General features: G+C 45.6%; 1 protein-coding gene across 1 annotated transcript in view; it reads right to left on the bottom strand.

Moving 5' to 3' along the window:
• Positions 1-472: 472 nt before the first annotated feature.
• LOC115902147 (EH domain-containing protein 3-like) overlaps positions 473-19,280 on the bottom strand; it is a 29,726-nt gene continuing 10,918 nt past the window's right edge. The window contains 5 exon segments of the mRNA XM_030945390.1: positions 473-2,252; positions 2,255-2,462; positions 3,794-3,958; positions 4,939-5,351; positions 18,286-18,383. Coding sequence (XP_030801250.1) covers positions 1,936-2,252; positions 2,255-2,462; positions 3,794-3,958; positions 4,939-5,351; positions 18,286-18,383 — 1,201 coding nt within the window. The 3' untranslated portion in view covers positions 473-1,935.

Raw genomic sequence — 19,280 nt, 5'->3', positions numbered from 1 at the left:
ACTCTGGGGATAGCTATCACTGTCATGAACATCCACAGAAAATAAAGACAGAAATAGAATTAGTCAGAAAGATTTAAGACTGAGGTTTTTTGCATCCATTCTGGATCTTGATAAATTCACAGCATTCTCATCTGTGACTGGCAGGAAGGAATTCTTTCAATATATTCTTTTTTCTACTGAAATGTGGTGGTTACCTCTCCCCTGTATTGAACAAGGTGGATCACGGGTACAATTCCTCTTGCTTTGTCAAGTATGGAGGTTGTGATTAGACTGCCAAGAGAGAAAGATGTTGCAGATGTCAACCAGTCATTCGGCAGTGCACAACCGAGTCCAGCTGGGCTGATCTGTATGTGCACTTTTGGGAATGTGCATAAGCATAATCTCCTCCCTTTGCTGCACTTACAAATAAGCTTTTTTTTTTTTTTTCTTTTCAGCTGCATTTCATTTCACTGTAAAAAGAAGTAGACAGATCTGGCCTTTCTTTTTTAATAATGTCTTAGGACCAGGGTACAAAAAAGGTTAATGCATTAGTTTTTAAGACAAGTGATAAATGTACTGCAATAAGCACATTCTACATACACAGAATATATTTCTCTATATAATATGAACACAAGAGATATAAAATAAGTTATACTTATCTTGGTTTTTCATCACAGTAGGAGCTCAGCTTATATAAAGTGACAACAGGATTGGAACAACACGCTGCTCCAAAGCAACAACAAAAACCAGAAGTGCGTGCGCACGTGTGTGTTGAGGCAGTGAAACAGGAAATGGAGGCATTTCTGCTAAAATCAGGTCTTGGAAACAAAAATTTCAGAGCATGAAAGAAGTGGGGAAGGTCTCTTGGCTCAGGGCAGAAGTTGGGGAGGGGATCAAGTCTTAAGTGTGTGGTGAGGAGAGTGTGTGAAGGCTGACATCTTGGCTAGGTTTGTGGAGGCGCAGAGCAAGCTCTGCCCAGTGCCCCAGTGTGGGGTTTGTGTCTGCACAGTGAGGATGGGGCCTCATGGCTGTCACTGTGCACCATGAGAGCAAACACTATCACTTCACAGGAATCACAGACACCACCACTGTTCAAAGAGCAAACAGGACCCACTGGCTGTGCAATGCTGGGTGAGCCTGGAAGCGGTGCTCCTCCCTTCCACCCACCTCATGTCCACCTCTAGGGCCCCCTCCCTCTGCTCCCCTTGGAGTGTGGTTCTCTTGGCTGGGCCTGCAGAACAAATCTCCCCTGGGGACTGAATGGGAGGTGGTGCTGATTGGGAACTCTGAGTGCCTGCCCCACAGTGAACAATGAGGAACTCCAGCTGCCCAGTTCAGAGCTCTTTCAGATTTTATTTTATTGATGTATTTTTCTTTAAGGATTGGGGAAGAACGTTTGTAAAACTTGCATCTTAACGGTGAAACAAGGTTCCTAAAGTTCTTAACTCTGGGGTTTAGTATCTAGTATTTTAGTGTGGGCTTATGTTAATTAGGAAATGCTCTTTATTTTGGCCAATAGCTTGAAGACCTTGTGGTTTCTCTTAGTCTCCTGAATTTTGCAAGACCCATTAAAAGGCAGAAGGTGCAGCCAAAGCTCAGGAGTGATACTGGCAGTTAGCAGATTTCTATTAGTGCCTATTCCACTCTCCAAAAATGCAGCCCTGTTCAGGTTTTCTTCTATTCTCACTTAACAGACTCTCCTACTTTGCAACATCCTTCCTTTACCTTCATATTTACAGACTACACATTAGAAAGCAGGGACAGTACACTGGAAGAGTTAATTGCATATCATGAAGGATTGGACTTTTTTGTTCTGCTTTAGATTTTGTTCTTCATACAGCAAAGTAGGTACAAATCCAAACGTGATCTCACATCTAAAGGTATAATTTAAGTAAACATGTTGTTCTAGATCTTTTATTTTCCCCCTCCCTTTCCCTCTCCCCTATAACCTTTCTTTCACTCTGTTATTTTCCTTTTGGACGGAGGGAGGAGATGGGAAGGGAGCTCATTTGGCAGCTCATGACCCTCCAACTTGACTTTAATGAGATGATTCGCCAAGGCAAACTCCTCATCATCCAGCATGCCATCTTTGTCGATGTCAGCCAGTTTCCAGATCTTGCCCAGCACGGTGTTGGGCAGCTTGGACCTTACCATCTCCTTCTTGGCGTTGGCACCAGTTATTTTGCCGTCGACAGGCGAGAGCGTGTAGAAGATCTCGTCGTACATGGGCTTGTCCCTGGCCACCACCCACTCGGCGTCGTCGATCCCCTCCCCGCGCCCTCTCCGTAGCCGTGGCCAAAGGGGCCGTGCAAGGTGCCCTCGAAGGCTCCTCCCTTCACCATCTGGGTTGGCCGCTGGGACTCTTCCTGGCGGACCAGCACCATCAGCTGGGCGATGTCGTTGGCCAGCATGTCTTCCACGGTCTCCAGCAGCTTGCTCTTCAGAGGCTGGAACTTGCTAAAATCCTGGGCTTGCAGTTGATCCTTAAAAATGGGACAGCACGGCAAGAGGTGAGCGACATGGAGGAGTAATGGTGCACGGGGGGATGCCTGCCAGCTATTGCAGAGGAGTGGGGAGTTTGGCATTCCTTCCTCTGACTGCCCTGCTTTCAGCATGGCATGGGGTCTCCCTGGCTGGCCTTGCTCTTACTTTAATCCTCTCCTAAGTCCTATAGAAAATGACCAACTAGTTCAAGGCAAACTGGTTGTGTGCTCTTGCTACGTCCTCCAGCCAGTGCTCTACGTTCCCTCTCCCTTTCTGCACTCTGGGAAGGAGATGCCACTTGGCAAAAGACCACTGTACTCATCACCATGCAGTGCATCTTTCAGATGCCATCAAGACAGCAGCACATCTGTGAGAGGTGGTGAGCAGGTCTTTACAGCATGGCTCAGATTCTGTAATTTCACAGCTAAGCAAAAGGGCTTTCAGTAGGGCCTGCAGAGAACTCTCTTCTAGCTGCAGGAAGACCTCCAGCTTTATCTTTCACCCTCTACTCATCAAATCCACACTATTCACTCCAACTGGATTCATACAGGTTTTGTTTTTTTAACACACATTTTAACAAGCAGTGAAGGAGATCTCCTATACCCCACAGATATAATTCCCAACAATTTAGGGAAAATATATTTTCAAAAATAGGCAAATGCTGTTTTCCATAGATAACTAGTAGCAACCTCAAGAGCTAGAACTCAGAACAGGGTTTTGCTTGGACTGAAGCCACACAGCAATACAGCAGTGTCCAGCATTGCTTGAATGTACAATACAAGGCTCTGATCCAAGGTCCTTTGAAGTTTCTGACTTGTGTGAACACTGGGCCAGGTCTCTGGTCTGCAGAACAAAAAGCCTGCTTCTCTGCTTAAAATAGAAAAGGGGATTAAAGTTTTTACACCTTCCTTTCTCTCCTTCTAGAAACAAAGAGTTAAGTAGAAAACAAATATAGCTCTTGAGGAATGTGCCATATGTAGCCCTTTCAGGACACAGCTTTCCTTTTGTTATAAATTGCTTAGGCCTGAAAAATCTGCAAATGGAACCTGGAATTAAAAATAAAGAAAAACAGAAGAAATCATTTGCTGTAAAGTGCTATTCAGGCAAAGATACGAGAAATGAAAGCGAAGCTGTAATGCCTCACATAAGCTCTATGTGTAAGAAGTGCTCATGCCCAAATATAGCCTGCACATATTTTAAGGCACATTTCAACATTACAGCAAGTTTTTCCCACAGGTGGCAACAATCAAAGTCTGCATGGCTCTGTTGTATTCCCTGCAGTTACTCCAATGCTCTTTCCTTGGATGTTTGCCAGGATGCCACTGCTTACCTGCATCTTTCTCAGGTTAGGGAAGTCTCCTGGTGAGATCTGATGCTCCCGTTCAATGCGGGCATAAATATCTCCCAAGTTGTTAACAAGCTCCTTCTTTTTATTGTCTTTCCCAAACATTGAGGGCATTTCCTTCTTTAGGGAACTGATGATGTAGGCATGGACCTGAAAGGAATTAAATTATATGGAATGATGGCAAATGTTAAATAGCACATCAGAAAATTCTTCTCAGCAGAGCATCTGTGCCCAGGCCATCTTGTCCCACCCTGAAGAGCAAGCTCAGCTCCTCAGCTTGCCTGGACCTATGGACTGTTATTCCAGTGCTCAATGCTCAGCTGTGTGCTTTGTCTGTGCTGAGACAAGGCAAAAACAAGTGTAGTCCTGAGCATACAGACAGTGACATTCATATGCACCTTCTGGAGGGAGTGGTGGGTTTTTTTTTCTTCCACTGGGCATGGCCTTCCCAGTCCCTTCCCAGTCCAAATACACAGGTTCAATCTTTTAGTACTAATACCAGTCCTTAACTTATGCAACATTGTGGCTTTTTTATTTTTAATGGCGAGCCAAGCATTTTTTCTTGAATTGAAGACCCTTACACTGAAAGCTTTTGAGGGATCTTTTGATCTCTTTCCTCAGTTGATGTGGGTTTTTTCCTGTATTTTTAAGGGCTTCTTTCAGTTCATTTCAAATACTCTGGGATGCTACAGGCTTATTTGTCATTTGTGTGAGTCTCCACCTCCTGTGCATCCACCTTAGTCAGGTATCTCTCTTGGCTAAGAAAGTTTTAAGCAAAAAACTTAGAGCTTATCAATTCCCTCGGTGTATGATTCTGATATACTGAATTGGTCCTAATTCTCAAATTGCTACCACAGAGCAACTGCTTTCCAGATCCCTTCAAGTGCTACCTGCTTGATCTGTAGTTACCCTCCTCACTATGGCCCCCCCATGACTGACACACCAAACACAGGAATTGTTTTCTTCCCATATTGGCATAGGGCTCATATGCTGGGCCTGAGTTAAATGGGATGGAAAAAGAGTAGGATCCACCAGCTCTGCAAGCTGAACTGGCCAAACCCACTTCTCCATCGGCTGCCTGCTGCAGAGAGCCCACACTGAACGCTCGGGGCTTCTATGCCCGCACCTACCTTGGCCAGGCGCGCTCGCTTGATGAGATCATTGAGCTTCCTGAGGGCTGCGTTGCGGGGCAGGCTCTGGATGTCCCTGAACAGGTCCTGCTCCTCTGCCTCAAACAGCTTGCGGTTGTCGGGGATGAGCAGCGGGTGGGACCAGAAGGAGCCGATGTAGACTCGGATGACCTCGGGAGTGTTGACGATCTTCCCCAGGGACCACATGAGGGCACCGTACACCCGCATCAGCTGCTGAGTCTCTATCTGGTCGGCCTTGTTGAGAACAACTCTCATCTTGTCCTCGTGGTTCTTCAGGGCCTTGATGACCTCAGAGAATTCATCAGAGATGTCCAGCTTGTGAGCATCAAAGAGGAGAATGATGCGGTCGACCCGCTCTGCGAACCACTCCAGTACAGCAGCGAAGTCATAACCTGCAAGGGGGGAGGGAGAGCAGAGATGCAGCAAATGTGGGAGATGAGAGCCTCCCTGCTGTACTCAAACTACATCTGCACCTAACTGAGGGTAAGCTTGCAAGGAAGTGGCTTTCCCAGCAGAACAGGTAGCTTGATAAGGAGATGAGGCACTGTCCATATAGTTAAGGACAGGTCTTGTCCTCTCCACATGAAGAGATCACTCAAAGAAGTGCTCCAGTTCTTCATTCAAATGCACATCAAGGAGCAACTGCTGTATTCAAACTTACTGCAGAAGTCTTGTATGTGGCACAAGAGAGGTTTAATTTGTGAATGACTGGCCATCAGTACAGCCTACATGGAAAGCTGGGTCATTGCAATACTTGTAGCCAGACTGGTTTGAGATGCCTATCTCCACTGCTTAATAAATCCCAGGTCTTGTTGTGCAAGACTAACTTTATCCCATCCAATTCAGAACCCAGCATGCAAATAACCTTCCCTAGCAGAGTAACCATCCTGTCATACCTGCTGCATGTGCACAAAGCCAAATGATTTGTGTTCACTTAGCCAAGAGCCTGACACTCAGCAGAGACAGCATTGCTGTGAACACCAGAGGCAGGCACAGGCCAGGAACAGTGGGTTCAAATTTCACATGCCTCAGGACTAAACATAATGGATTCAGTGTCAGACTGGGTCAACCTCTAAGCATGATAAATAGTGTGTGGAGAAGTCCCTAAAACAATAGTAATGACAGCAACAAAATTACCTTTTTTCCTAGCTCTGTGGTGGATTTTATTGTGCTTTAAAGTCTTGGTGAGAGAACTGCTTGGTTCTCTCCCCCTGCTCTGTCAGGCTCTCCTATGCTGTGCAATATTTGGGGTTATCTGAGTCACCAGAGTGCTGCACTTAGTTAAGGAAAATCAGGACAGGGCAAATGCTATTTGCATTCAAATCCTTTAATATACTATTTTAATCTTGGCTTTCATGAATAAATCCATGATAATTAGTTTGGTGCTTTTTCCTCCTTCTCCCCTTTCTTTTTCTTCCTTTTTTCCTTCTGTTCCCTCTAAAACCTAGAGGGCAACCAATGCATCCCAATCATTAGACTGGAACTACAGAAGGGAGGATAGCTGAGCTCTGATCTTGCTTTTTCATGCTGGCCTTTTCTTCCACATGACTAAGCAAACTGGAGTGAAATCCTGCCTCTCATGTCAGGAGTAAAGCCTGTGTGAACTTTCTCTTCAGCAGGAAAAATTTGTATTAACTTTTTGCCACTGAGAACTTTTATACAACTTCAAAGTCTTGTTACTGGGCAGTGTTCTGCTTTGGTCAATTACAGTTTGCTGCTGACAGGAAAAGGGGATGGCAGAGTGTGGGCATGTGAGGTGTGTGTGAGGTGTGGACACTCTGTCCTGCTCTCTTCCATGGGATCTACAGAGATCTCAAATGAAAGGCAGATGTTTGTCCCACCGGTGTCCTTCTGCTCACTGGGACACGAGTGTCTCCTCTCACAAGAGCAAGCAATGCTGGGCCCTGGCTCTTTGCTCAGCTGTGTTTGATACTGAGAACTTCAGGGAATTCAGAATCAGTATGAGCTTTGACAAAGACCTGCTGAGCATTCAATATGTTATACTGACAGCTGCCTATCTTGCTCAGTCCGTGTGTCTGACCTCAAACACAGTCACGAGTCAGTTTTTTAAAATTGAAATAAACTTGATCCTGCTTGCTTTCAGATGTTAACAGCCTTTTTTAACCTTAGGTGCTAACCTCAGCTTTTTAACCTCAGCTGCTCTGGCTGCAGGGAGCTCTGCTCCACTGCTCTAATGGTGCAAAGATCAGGGTGCTGACTCCTTCCTAACCTGTGCTGGGGCAGTGGCTGCAGGACAAAGTCGATGCTGATAGCTCACTTCACTTGGCCTGGGTTCAGGCTGTCAGCTGTCCCTCTGCAAGCTGATCAAAGGCTGTGCAAACAGGGACCTCCCATGCCCCCTCCAACCCTGCTAAACAGAGGATATACAGACTTTATGTTCACTTCTGTCAGGGCTGGAAGTCATCTGGCATGGCAGGACAGTTTGTTCTTCATACGCAGAGCTACACAGCTTGCTTTTCCATCATGGAAGCAGTGAGTCAGGGTGACTTTATTTGGAGATGTTTGTGCGTTTAACCTTGTAAAATCTCATGGACTGAGATGTTTTCTTGTCAAGCTGCCACATGTTTGAATTGTACCATAGCTACTTCGTCCAGTCCAGTCTTTTTCTTGGGAGAATCAGATGGAAAACAGTGATGGTCTCTAGGCTGCCTTGTAATGCTACAGTGATGTCCTGTCACAGATCATGTGGATGGTTTCCCTCTGACAGTAGAAGAGCAGTCACTGTTACACTCTCTGTTGTGTTAATAGGGGCTGGAATGAGTTAGGGAAAGTGTGTGCACCTGACACTCAGTCCACCTTGCAGGGATTTAGTAAAAGTGGGAACTGATTATTTAAAAGGGAGGTATAGAAAAAATGTGTAATCGTAGTTTTGGTATTAACTGAGGACTTGGGAGACTGACTTTAGCCTGGGTCTCAATGTTTGTCCAAAAGTATCTTTAGGTGCTTAGCTCTCATGATTTTTATCCTGTATCAAGCCTGCATCCACAGTGGCACTTAGAAGGTATCTATTTACTGAGCCTCTCTTTCCCTATTAACAAAAATAAATGTTGCTCTACCCAGCAAGAAATGGAAATTAATATCTGCTCAGACCCTTTGTGCACTCCCAGCTGCTACAGTAACATACAATGAGTCCTGAATGTCCCTGTGGGCTTCATTAAATGTCCAGATTGATTAGCAGACTTTCTTTCCTAGCTTCTTTGCTGGCTCAGAGATATTCTCTGGACAGCTCTCCTGCATATCTCCATTAAAGAGAGAACAAAGCCCTGGAGAGTAACACTTGCTGTTGACTGCTCTGGGACATCACCATGGATGTGGTTTACATGCCATGCTGGGACAAAAGCCCAACCCACACCCTCCCCTTGTGTGTCCCTCTGGCTCTGGGGAACCTCTCCTGTTGGTGCCCAGCTGAGCTAGAAACAAGTCTGGTGTGTGCAGTGCTACTGATCCCAGCTGCATTCATTCCTCTGTATGGGGGTACCTGGCAGGAAAAACGAGGTGTAAGTGTAGGCATTCTGTTCTTAGGTGATGGAGGGGAAGAGGGAAAATTATCCTGAGTGCTGTAAAGTTCCTTAACAAACAGCATGATGCGGGACAGAGCTCTGTTTACAACTTTCTACTCAGAGTCACTGACTGTGGTGGTGTTTTCATACACACTGCCTAGAGAATTGCTTCAGATGTGATTCATGGGGTAGACTTTGTAGTCTTGCTTTTAGTGTATAACAGATTGTTACTAAAGCATTTGGATAGCAGGATGACACTGTAAATGGCTAAGGGCAAGCTATTAATAAAGGTGCTTAAAAAGAAGGTCTTAGATTAATATTTTAACATTTAGTTTGGAGCTTTCATTTTTGGAGGGCTTTTCAATGCCACAGAGAACTCAGGGCATTTTGCCTGGCTCTAGCCAGAGCTGGAGGTGTTCAAAACCTGAAAACACGAGGCTCATTCTGTAACTAAACTTTAGCATTATAGCCTCACTTTGGATTCCTCCCTCCTGCCCCCTTTTCATTCCACAGATGCACTGGGCCTGCCTCTTTCTTCTGGCACTTTATTACTGTGTGAGCTTAGACCAAGAACTGATCTTCATCTGCAGTCAAATTAGGAGTTTTCCTGGTGTTCCTTGCTTGTTCCACTGCAAATGCATTATGTCTCCCTGTGTTGTAGGGTGTTGCTAAGGCCTCTCACAAAGCAGGCAGGCACTATCTCAGCTTTGGCAGTGTTTCAAGGGTGGGTGATGCTGTCCATGGAACTCACCAGGGTTTTACTGTCAATTTACAGGGTGGCTGGGAAGCCATCTGCTTGCCAAAGCTGCATTAATGCAAAACCATTATTACAGGGATGTTCAGACAGAACTGTAAAGGGAAGAATTTGCTGTTCAGTAATTCCTGTCTGTTGTGCTTGCATCCCTGTTGAAAAATCTGCTGCATATTTAAACATTCTCTAACATCACTGCTGCAGCTTCTTTCACAACCTCCAGATAAGGTGAACATGAAGAGAAAATGAATCCAAATCATACAGCAGTAGGAGGACAAGATGAACATGATAACAATTTTATTCCATCAGATTTTTTTTTTTTGATGGGACAGGTTTCCTTCTGACAGCATGAAAAGGGCTCAACAGACTTAACACAAAGCTGACAAGTCAGCAGGACTGTCAGTGGGTTCAGCCTGCAGAGAAAATTACATTCTTGCAGACACCTTGCCACTTAGACTCCATAAGGCAGGCTGGCCTAATGAATTCCTGTCTGTGCAGCACTGGAATACCTGGCACCACGCATTTCACCAAGAGCTGGCAGGATTATGCAATTACATTCTGTCAAGTCAGATCAGGCATGATACGGTCTTTATGCTGACTGTGAGAAGATGGATGATACCTGACCCAGCACAAAATCTGCCTGGCTATAAGATTCTAAAGCCAATCTGAACCAGCAAAGAGTGGGCATGCATTGGTTCAGCATTTCTCACCATGCAGTTACACTGGTGGTTGGTTTAGGTTTGTTTAGTTTGTGCTGGTGTTTTTTTACTGGTAGCAAGCATACTAGTGATTTCCTGTCTTGTGGAACCATAGCCACTGGTCCTGTGGTAGTGGAGTTCAGGTGGGGTTGAATGGAAACAGTGAGATCAAGAAGTGCTGAAAACTCCAAAGCTGCTGCTCTGCACCAGATATTTCACAGCTTGCTGTTATTACTGCTGTAAACTGTGCTGCTGCTTTTAGCAATTTACTTCTTTCCTGCTGAATTTTAGTCACTGAGAACTTCCTTCTCATCTTTCTAAAGCTGGTGTTATCTAGAGATGAAAGATTTACCAGAGAGTTTTATGGCAGTGTCCCTATTTGTCAAGTGGGAGACTGGCTCTGATTGTCTGAGGACAACATCCCAAGATGACACTCTGAACACTGACTGCCTAGAGAGGGAACAGCTCTGGGGAGATAAAATGAAATTAATGCTGATTCCAGGGAGCTTATGCCTTAAATTTTTCTAATTGACTAATAGAGCTTTGAGGCTTAGTCTAACAGGTCACAGAGATGTCCTCCCTGAGAGCCCTCCAGAGTCCAGGGAAGAAGACTTGTGTCATTGCAAAACAAGCAGGCAGCCCACACTGGAGGGGGACAATGTGCCAGGAGGGGCAGGTGTTAGCCAAATGTGACAGATGGCTGTGAGCAAGGAGAAGGAAGGTCACACCATGGTCAGAGGAAGAAAATGAGGGGAGGGAGGGAGGGGGAAGTTACACATCCCTTTGAGGACACACAAAGTGGGAGTGGGAAGCTGGGTTGGGTGGCAGTTATGGTGTCCTAGAGAGAGAAGGGTGCTGGGTAAGAGTATCAGAGAGGAAACAGCTGGGACTGGGTGGAAGAACAGTGATTTGAGCAAGTTTCTCTCAAGGAGAGGAGCTGGGGGTGCCAGCAAGGATGATGAAAAGCAAGGGATGGGTACTGGATACACCTCACTGCAGCTCATCCTAAAACACCTCTGTAAAAAGCTGCCATGCTCCTCTCTGGAAGTGGCTGCCTCCCAAGGGAATATAAAGAGATTCCTGTAATGTATCTGTGGGTGTGTTGGGAAGTACACAGAAGGCCTTTGGGATGAAAAGATTTCTTTGAATGTCGCATGCCCTAATTTTTAGACAGGCCCCAGCCTGCCAATCACTTCTGCCTGTGCCTATACTCAAAGAAATAATCTGTCCTGGAGCTGCTGATTCAGAGCACTGGGAGCTACATCCTCCTGCCAGTGCTCCACGTTTCCTCCTCTTCCATACCAAGAACTAATGGAAACATTAAATACGTTTTGGAGGCTTTAAGGTTTCCAAAGCAAAAGCAAAAGACTCAAAGCACAGCAGGTCTCTGTTCTCAGCTAGCAACAATGCTAACATTAACCAGTACCTGAGTGCCAGACTGAGTGGCTTTTTGCTTTTATGTTGTTTACTGCAAGGGCTTCAGGGTGGGGAAGAGACTGGGATGGGGCTCTGGCTTTATGTCACTGGAAAGTCAATGAAACCTCACTAGGCACATTCAAATCAGGTGGAGCAAAGCTGAGGAGAGCATTGTCCAGAGCTCCTGTTTAGCTCCTGTGTACACACAGCCAGAACTTGTCCCATCCTCAAGTTTTTATCTTTGCCACTTGTGACAGATGGGCCTGAGCGTTACCTGGTACTTGGGCCAATTCTAAAAACTAAATTCTAGAACAGTTTCTAGACAGGTTTTGAGACCTCAGAAGGCACCTGAATACAGGCCAAGTTTTCCAAAGAAGTCAGTGCATAGCAGCATTGATGTGTAGCTGGGATTCCAAGGAACATTTTTTTTACTATAGCATCCAAACACAAACTGAATTCTCCTGTATTCATACTTTAAATTTCAGGAGCAATCATGTTTGAAAAGCTGGCCTGAAATGGGCACCAGTGACTGACAGCTCCCAGGGAACCAGGAAACACATTCCTTCTCCATTGTTACTCAGGATGCTGAAAGAATGCATGATGGGCATAAATAATGCAAATTGATGAGATGCTGATGGCATGACCATCTTCCCTCTATGCAATAGATACTTAGAATATTTCTGGAGTGCACAGTGCACAACAAATGGACAAGCTGCACAGCTGTTCTAAAACTCAGACTTGTTTAGTAACACAAATGAAATGCTTGCTGTATGTTAATAGGAATAGAAAAAAGCACAGCCCTTTCCATATGTGCAGCCATTTAATCTTGTTCTTTGGTGCTGCTTTTTTTTTGGCTCTTCCAGTTCTGCAACTGCAAAATATATCAGTATTTGCAACCCTAATCATGGAGACAGTCCCTCTCACCCCTAGTACCAAGCAAAGTATTGGTTTGACTTTCTCAAACCCCAAATATAATCTTGACCTTCTGTTTGCATACTGCTTTCAGGTCAGAAGAGTTAGGCTCATGGCTTCACATATTTCTAGAAATAAAAATGAGAACTGTGCAGATTTTCTGCTCATTTTTGTGTTGTTTTTAAGAGGAAGTGCAAAACAGTGTGCCTCTAAGAGCTGAGCACTTCAGTGGAACAGCATGTGTTAAGTGAGACTGTGATAAAATCAGGCAGGTTGGCAGAGCAGCTGTAATGGAGGTGAACTGGAAAGTCAAAACTAAGCAGAGCACTTTCACCCTCCCAGGCAGAGTGAAATACAGAATACAAGCAAACATCACCAGTGGGGAGTATTATAGCAAATATTTGAAATGCCTCCCTTTTGGAGGCTTTCAGGGTGGATGCCTTTAGTTTGTATCATGCTGTTGCTAGCACACGTGACAAAGCTCCTCAGAAAAAATATTTTTTTGTTGCCATTGTACCCTAAACAGCATTGCATGAAGTGGGAGAACATCAATTCCCTTGGTGTTTGCCTTTCCCTTCCAAGCATGGCTATTTGAGACACAGCCAGGCTGAGAGCTCTGCACTGCCCAAGACTGTTGCTATTGGCATTTTTCTTCTTGCTGTCAGACTGCTGAGTGATTAAGTGTCCCTGGTGCTGAAGCTGCTGGCCATTTGGGAATCTTGCTTTCCCAGGAGAAGGGTGAGGCTGGTGGCTAGGGTTTTTTCCCTTGGTTATGGGATGCTTAGGCTGCACTGGAGCCAGCAGGATGAACTGAGTGGAAGGCTGGGAAAATACTGGAATAGTGTACACTGGAAAGCAAGCCAATGAGGAATGACACTGCCAGTCCTCACCTGCTGGCTAGGACCTTGTGGTCACTGCTAACACAGGAAAGGGAGAAGGCAGCATACAGGGAGTGAACATGAAGTAAGAGTTCAGGATATATCCAGGAAATACTACCCCAAAAGAGGGATCAAACACAGCTTGGCCAAGGTGTCACTGAACTTGGCAGACTTGGATCTGCTCAGCTCAGGGCAGATGTGGGCTGAGACAGCTGGGCAGCAGAGCGTGCAAGGCTCAGCCCCCAGGGATGGCACTGCCACTGAAGCACACGAGTTCTTGCTGCCAGGTGGCTCCATTAGCAAGGCAGACTCACAGGGTGATGAATTATGAGGAAGTCCTCACTCCTGTCCTGGCTCTGCATGACCTATCTGTGGTCCTCCCCTCTGTCCTCATTTATTTCAGTCATCCCCTCCTCATTTTCCCTCCCAGCAGGCTGGCCTGAGCTCATTATGTGACACCAGAACACTGCTTTGCAAGTGGATGGCATTTGTATCATTATCAAATTGTCAAAGCAGACAAGACTGTGCTGCTTTGGTCCAAACACCTCCCCCATGGGCATCTCTGCAGCCTCATGCTCCCCTAGAAACAACAAATAACAAAAAGGACACAGAGCAAGGGGCAAGGCAGTGCAATCATTAGTTCTTTGAACATGGACACAGATTCGTGCCTCAGACTGTAAAAAAGATCAGAAGAGAAATGGCTGCCTTCCAGGCAAGGATGATACAGAAGCAGTGGAGGACAGGACGCTTTGGGCCAGGACATCCTGGAAACATTTCCCACAAAGCCTGTAAATGACACCTGTGCATCCCAGGGAGTCTGGCTACCACACCTGTGACACTGTGGGTGCCCACCACAAAGCAGTGCATGGGTCAGAAGCTCAGGAGGTCAAATCAGTGCAGGCAGCTCCTGGGCTACATTTTTTATGAGGGTCTGAGAGCAGCAGGAGCTGTCAGTGCTGGTGATGTCACTGCATGTCAAAGGGATGTGCACCCCAGCTCTGACAGCCTGCATCACCCTCAAGTGCTTGATAGGCCTAAACCTGCAGCTCTGCTACTGGGAAACTTCATGGGCTGCTCTGTGGGGGAAGGGGGCTCTTTATGGTCATGCACTCCTGGGAGAGAGCCAGTGCAGAGCTTTGTTTCCTGGGATTATACAGCATTCCTTGCAGCAAAGCCTGGGGGCCATTTGCAAAGCCCTGCTGCTGGCACTAACACCAGCACCCTGTGCTTGTGCACACACTGTCAGATCTGTCACCTTTAACAGCTACAGGGCAGTGAATTTAATTCAGAGTTGATTTTAGACAAATGAAATGCTTCCAAACCTGGACTTTGCCCCTGAATCACTCCTTTAAACCCTGTTCCCTTGCTCCTGCTCTTTGAAACATGGATGCAGCAACAGGAATAGCTACTGATTTGGAATTCAGGGGTATAAGGTGGCTCTCATGGATTGCTAAACTCTGACAGCGTGGCATTCTGCTAAGCTGACACTGTATAGATTAACTAATGCTCCTGATGTCTAATGGGGAGAGAGATGGACTTGTGATGTTCCCACTGAGAGGAATTTCCTATTTTTAGAAATGCTGCTGGTTCTCATGGGATGGGCAGGCTGGGAAAGCCTGCCTCATCTTTTATATCTTTACTTTCCCCCACAAATTTATGACAGAATGCTGCTTCACCATCTCCTCTCTTCCCTGCCACTGCATCCCAGGTACCACAGTCTGAGGGTCTCAGAACCTACTACCAGCAGTGGGGGTAAGAAAAGCATTCCTGTTCCAAGCAGTTAGGAAACTTCAAAGTCTCTTGGAAAACCTCTGTAAGACTCCCTCAGGTATTGCTTCATTCCCAAGTGAAATCTGAGCAGGCTGGGAAGGTACAGAAGGAGCAGAAGAATTTTGTTGTGTCAGCATTTTTAGCCCTGTCTTGTTTTCTGCCTCTACCATGTTACTGCTCTACCTGCCTCCAAAACCAGCTTGCTCATGAGGTCAGCTTGGCTTGTAAGCTTGGTGGCAAAGGTGTCAGCCTCACCACTTTTTCCTATTCCTCTTCCATGGGAGCTGGGAGGTGGCTACTCCCTTTCAAACACCTTGAGATAAGCTCAAGCCAATACCTGGCAGCAGCCCTTCCTAAACACAGGCACCTCAGCACTCTTTTGGCTCTTCCTGCTCCCTGGAGACAGAAATTCCTGGAGTTTCCCAGCCTCAACAAAGCCATATTGACCTAAACCAGGTGAAGATCTTGTCCTGTAGCTATTGCAAGGTCATCTGACCTGGCCAACACGACCACTTCCAGTCTGTCCCAGATGTAAATGGTGACAAAGCAAGGTCCCACCTACACTGTACTTTTAACTGTTGTGATTAGATCAGTGACTGACCCCTTGTCTGGCTGGAGATACAGCAGAGCAAATTCCTGGGATGGCAGGATGATCAGGAGATGGCTGATCCATCTGGAGTTGCATCCTGGCTGAAGGGTTGAACGACCACACACTGTAGTCACAGGGCCAATGTGCCAATTTTCTGCCCTAAGCACACTAAATTGCACTGGGGGCAGAGAAGCTGTCCAGGAAGAACCTGCTCCACATGCTGAGACAGGCCTCCAGTTCTGCAAACATGTACAGCATGCAGAAATGTACAGAACTGGGACTCCCCTTCAGCCTCCTCAGCTGTTTCCAAATGTCTGCAGAGGCATTACTGGCTTGGGTTAAAGTACACCAGTGACTTTTGTAACAGTGCACAGCTGTGTTATAAGCATGTTCTGGCATTGCTGCCATTTATTACAGTAGCTGCAAAGTACAGAATTGTTTAGGTTAGAAAAGATCTTGAAGATCATTGAATCCAACTGTAAACCCAGCACTGGCCTCGGATCTGTCCCATGCATTCAGATCCCTCTACAGATTCCTGTTCCTACCTTCCAGCACACCAACACTGCAGCCCAGAGTGGTGGCAACTTCACACTGGCTGAGGGTGCTCTCACTCCTCTTGTCCAGATTAAGATATTAAACATCACTGGCCCCAGTCTGAGCTCTGGGCAACACCACCTGTGACTGGCTTCCAGCTGGATTTAACTCTTCTCACCACCACCCTTGGCCTGCCCACCCAGCCAGTTTTTCACCCAGTGAAGGGTGCACCCATCCAAGCCATGAGCAGCCAGTTCCTCCAGGAGAATGTGAAGGAAACAGGGTCATAGGATTTACTAAAGGTTAGGCAGGCAACATCCTCAGCCTTCCCCCATCCAGGAAATTGGTCACCTTGGCACAGCAGCACATCAGGTTGGTCAAGCAGGACCTGCCTTTGATGAGCTTGTGTTGCCTGGCCTGATCCATGATGATGATCAGTTCCATGGCCAGGGTCACACTGACAGGATCTAGAATGGGACACCAAGACCCACTGGAAAGCTGACAGAGAAATTCTTGCAGAAGGAGCAGCAAGAAGTGCCAGTGTATTCTGCAGGAGGGTATTTTTAGTTCTGTAAACAGCTGAAAAGTAGGAAAATCTTGCAATATGTGTTGGCATTTGAACTAATGAGGAGATTTGGAAAAGGGGCATGAAATGGAATTCCTTTTTGAATCACCTATACCTTCTTCTTAGTTTTTTTTTTAATAACAAAACTACTTCCTCCTAAGCAAGTTTCTTTCACTGTGATAGTTCCACAGGAGAATTGGTTGCTTTCAGTGGCATTTTTTGACTGGAAAATGTCTACATCTCATAATAAATTTTTTTAATACTTTCTGCTGAGGGGAGGAATGCTTGCACAGCATATTTTTCAACTTTCTCATGAAGGCTGGCACACCTTGGAATTTCTGATCCCCTAGTAGTGCAGAGGCCCACACTGAAAAAGGTTAATGTGAGGGGATTTTTGTGAACTGTAGCTGTGCTTTATTGACACTTCTTTGCTAGCTAAGGTTCCTGTGGTGGAAAATGCCAGCAAAACAAACAAGACCTGGCTCTGTGCAAGGTGGCTGCTCAATTAAAAAAGGAAGTTTCCAAGAAAAATTTCAATGCAAAAGTGTCACAGAACTTGGAAAGTCATGAGTCATCTGAAATCTTATGGGGCAGAACATGGGAAAATATGGGAAAGGCCTCAGCACTTTGGGGTGGAGCCTGTGCTGCTGAAACTCAACTGTGCACAGTTAATAGGCAGTGTGCATGAGAACTGATCTCAAACCTGAATGCTGAGATTACTGCTCTTGGCTTTCTTCCAGTGAAAAGGTGCATAGCTCCCAGCTTTATCTAAGGAACCTTCCAGAAATGCAAGCTAGGCCACCATCACCTCACAGAGCCAGAAGGCGACCACAGAGGGCAGGTTTAAAGTATAAAGATGTTGCCATGGGTGGGTCTGAGTGACCTCAGAAGTTCACTAAGAGACTCCATGCTATTCATCAGCTCCAGTTACAAGGGTCTGTAGTGACAGGACAAGGGGGAATGGCTTTAAACTGAAAAAGGGTGGGCTTGTATTGGATATTGAGGAGAAATTCTTTACTGTGAGGGTGCTGAGGTGTTGCACTGGCACAGCTTGTCCCAAGAAGTTGTGGATGCCCCATCTCTGGAAGTGTTCAAGGCCAGGTTGGACAAGACTTTGAGCAACCTGGTCTAGTGGAAGATGCACCTATCTATGGCAGGGGTTGGAACTAGAGGATCTTTAATGTCCCTTCAAAGCCAAATTACTCTAGGATTTTATGATTTAGTGTCCACAGGCTTTCCAGATTCCCTACTGCAATGAAGAACTTGAGTGCCAATGGTTCTTTAAACCCAATCCAGTCCTGCACTAGATTTAGGGAGCCTGGCCAGTGCAAGAAACCAGGTAGATTACAATGGGGGCCTTAGCCATGGATCATCAGTAAGCCACTGAAAGTAACTGGTTCTGCAAAGCAGACAGGCATCACTTGACTCTGATAGAAATCTCTCCTGTGGGGTAATACTGGACTGTGACACAGGTACTGCTGAGCTTGTCAGCAGCCTTCCCTGAAAACATCTAAATTCTCTGCAGGAGATTAACCATGTCCCTTTGGTCTCCATTTGCAAAGAAATGCTGCAGCTCTGAGAGGCTCCCACCACTGTTTTTATCAACAGCTTTCTAGTTTGAAGTGAAAATCATATAGAGTTCCTTTGGTTTTCATTACTGTCATTTAGAAGAGAACTGAACTTGGGACTTACCTCTGCTAATTCTCTGCTTTTCTCCAGAAAGGATTCCTGGAGTATCAATGACGCTGATGCTCTCTAATACAGGGTTAGGTAGCTGGGCACAGACAAACCTGCATGGAAAATAAATGTGTTTAAAAAAATTAAAAATACAAAACACAGTCATGATGTGCTGCACGTCACAGGCAGCATGGGATAAGTCAGATTCTGGTCTCTCAAGTCTTCAGCTGGAGCTTGGAGCTACTGTTACTTAAAGAAATGAGAAAGAAACTAGAACTAAACACTTTTCTCTGTTTTGCTGCCTCTGGAGCATGGGTCTCAGTCATGACCTATGACAGGTTGTTTTATATAGGCCCCCAAGTTGTGAATTATGAAAATATTTGGGTTTTGGTTTATGTGCTGTTTAGATTTTAACAAGAAGTGGTATTTGTTTTTCTTTGGTTAAGCATTCCCCTGAAGACTTCTGAACTCAAGTGAACTGAAATAACTTGCTTTAAAAGAAAATCAGCAGTTCTGTAGGACTTCTGTACTCTTTCAAATCTGTCTTAAAAAGACAAAGTGTGCTATTATTGCAGCATGGAAGTAGTAAAGCATAGACAGCATGAGATCTCAAGAGGTTGTTCAGTCTAACCTCTTGCCTCAAGGCAGGATCAGTCAGGTTATTTGTCTAAAGTGCTCTTCAAATCCATAACAATGCAGACTCACCAACATTTGCTGTGAGTCTACTCCATTACTTAATAACCTTTACAGTAAATCCTCTTTTTTAATGTCTACTCTAAATTTCATATGCTACAATCGCCTTAGTCAAAAACACAATTGATGTGGAAAATGACTTATTTTTCCCCCCTTGTCTCAATGCACACTATAGCCACCCTGCTCCCCTCAGTCTTTCCTCTATAGAAATCAGTTTGGTGGTTATTTATTTCTTTTTCCTGTCTCTTCCAGTTCTCTCTAGCTGCCTTTCTAGTTCACTTCTAAATCCCTGAAGACCCTTGGAGCCTTCCTTTGGG

The sequence above is a fragment of the Camarhynchus parvulus genome, chromosome 3, assembly GCF_901933205.1.
Source record: "Camarhynchus parvulus chromosome 3, STF_HiC, whole genome shotgun sequence".
In the NCBI taxonomy this organism is placed as follows: Eukaryota; Metazoa; Chordata; class Aves; order Passeriformes; family Thraupidae; genus Camarhynchus; species Camarhynchus parvulus.
This window is presented reverse-complemented; position numbering and strand designations above follow the sequence as displayed.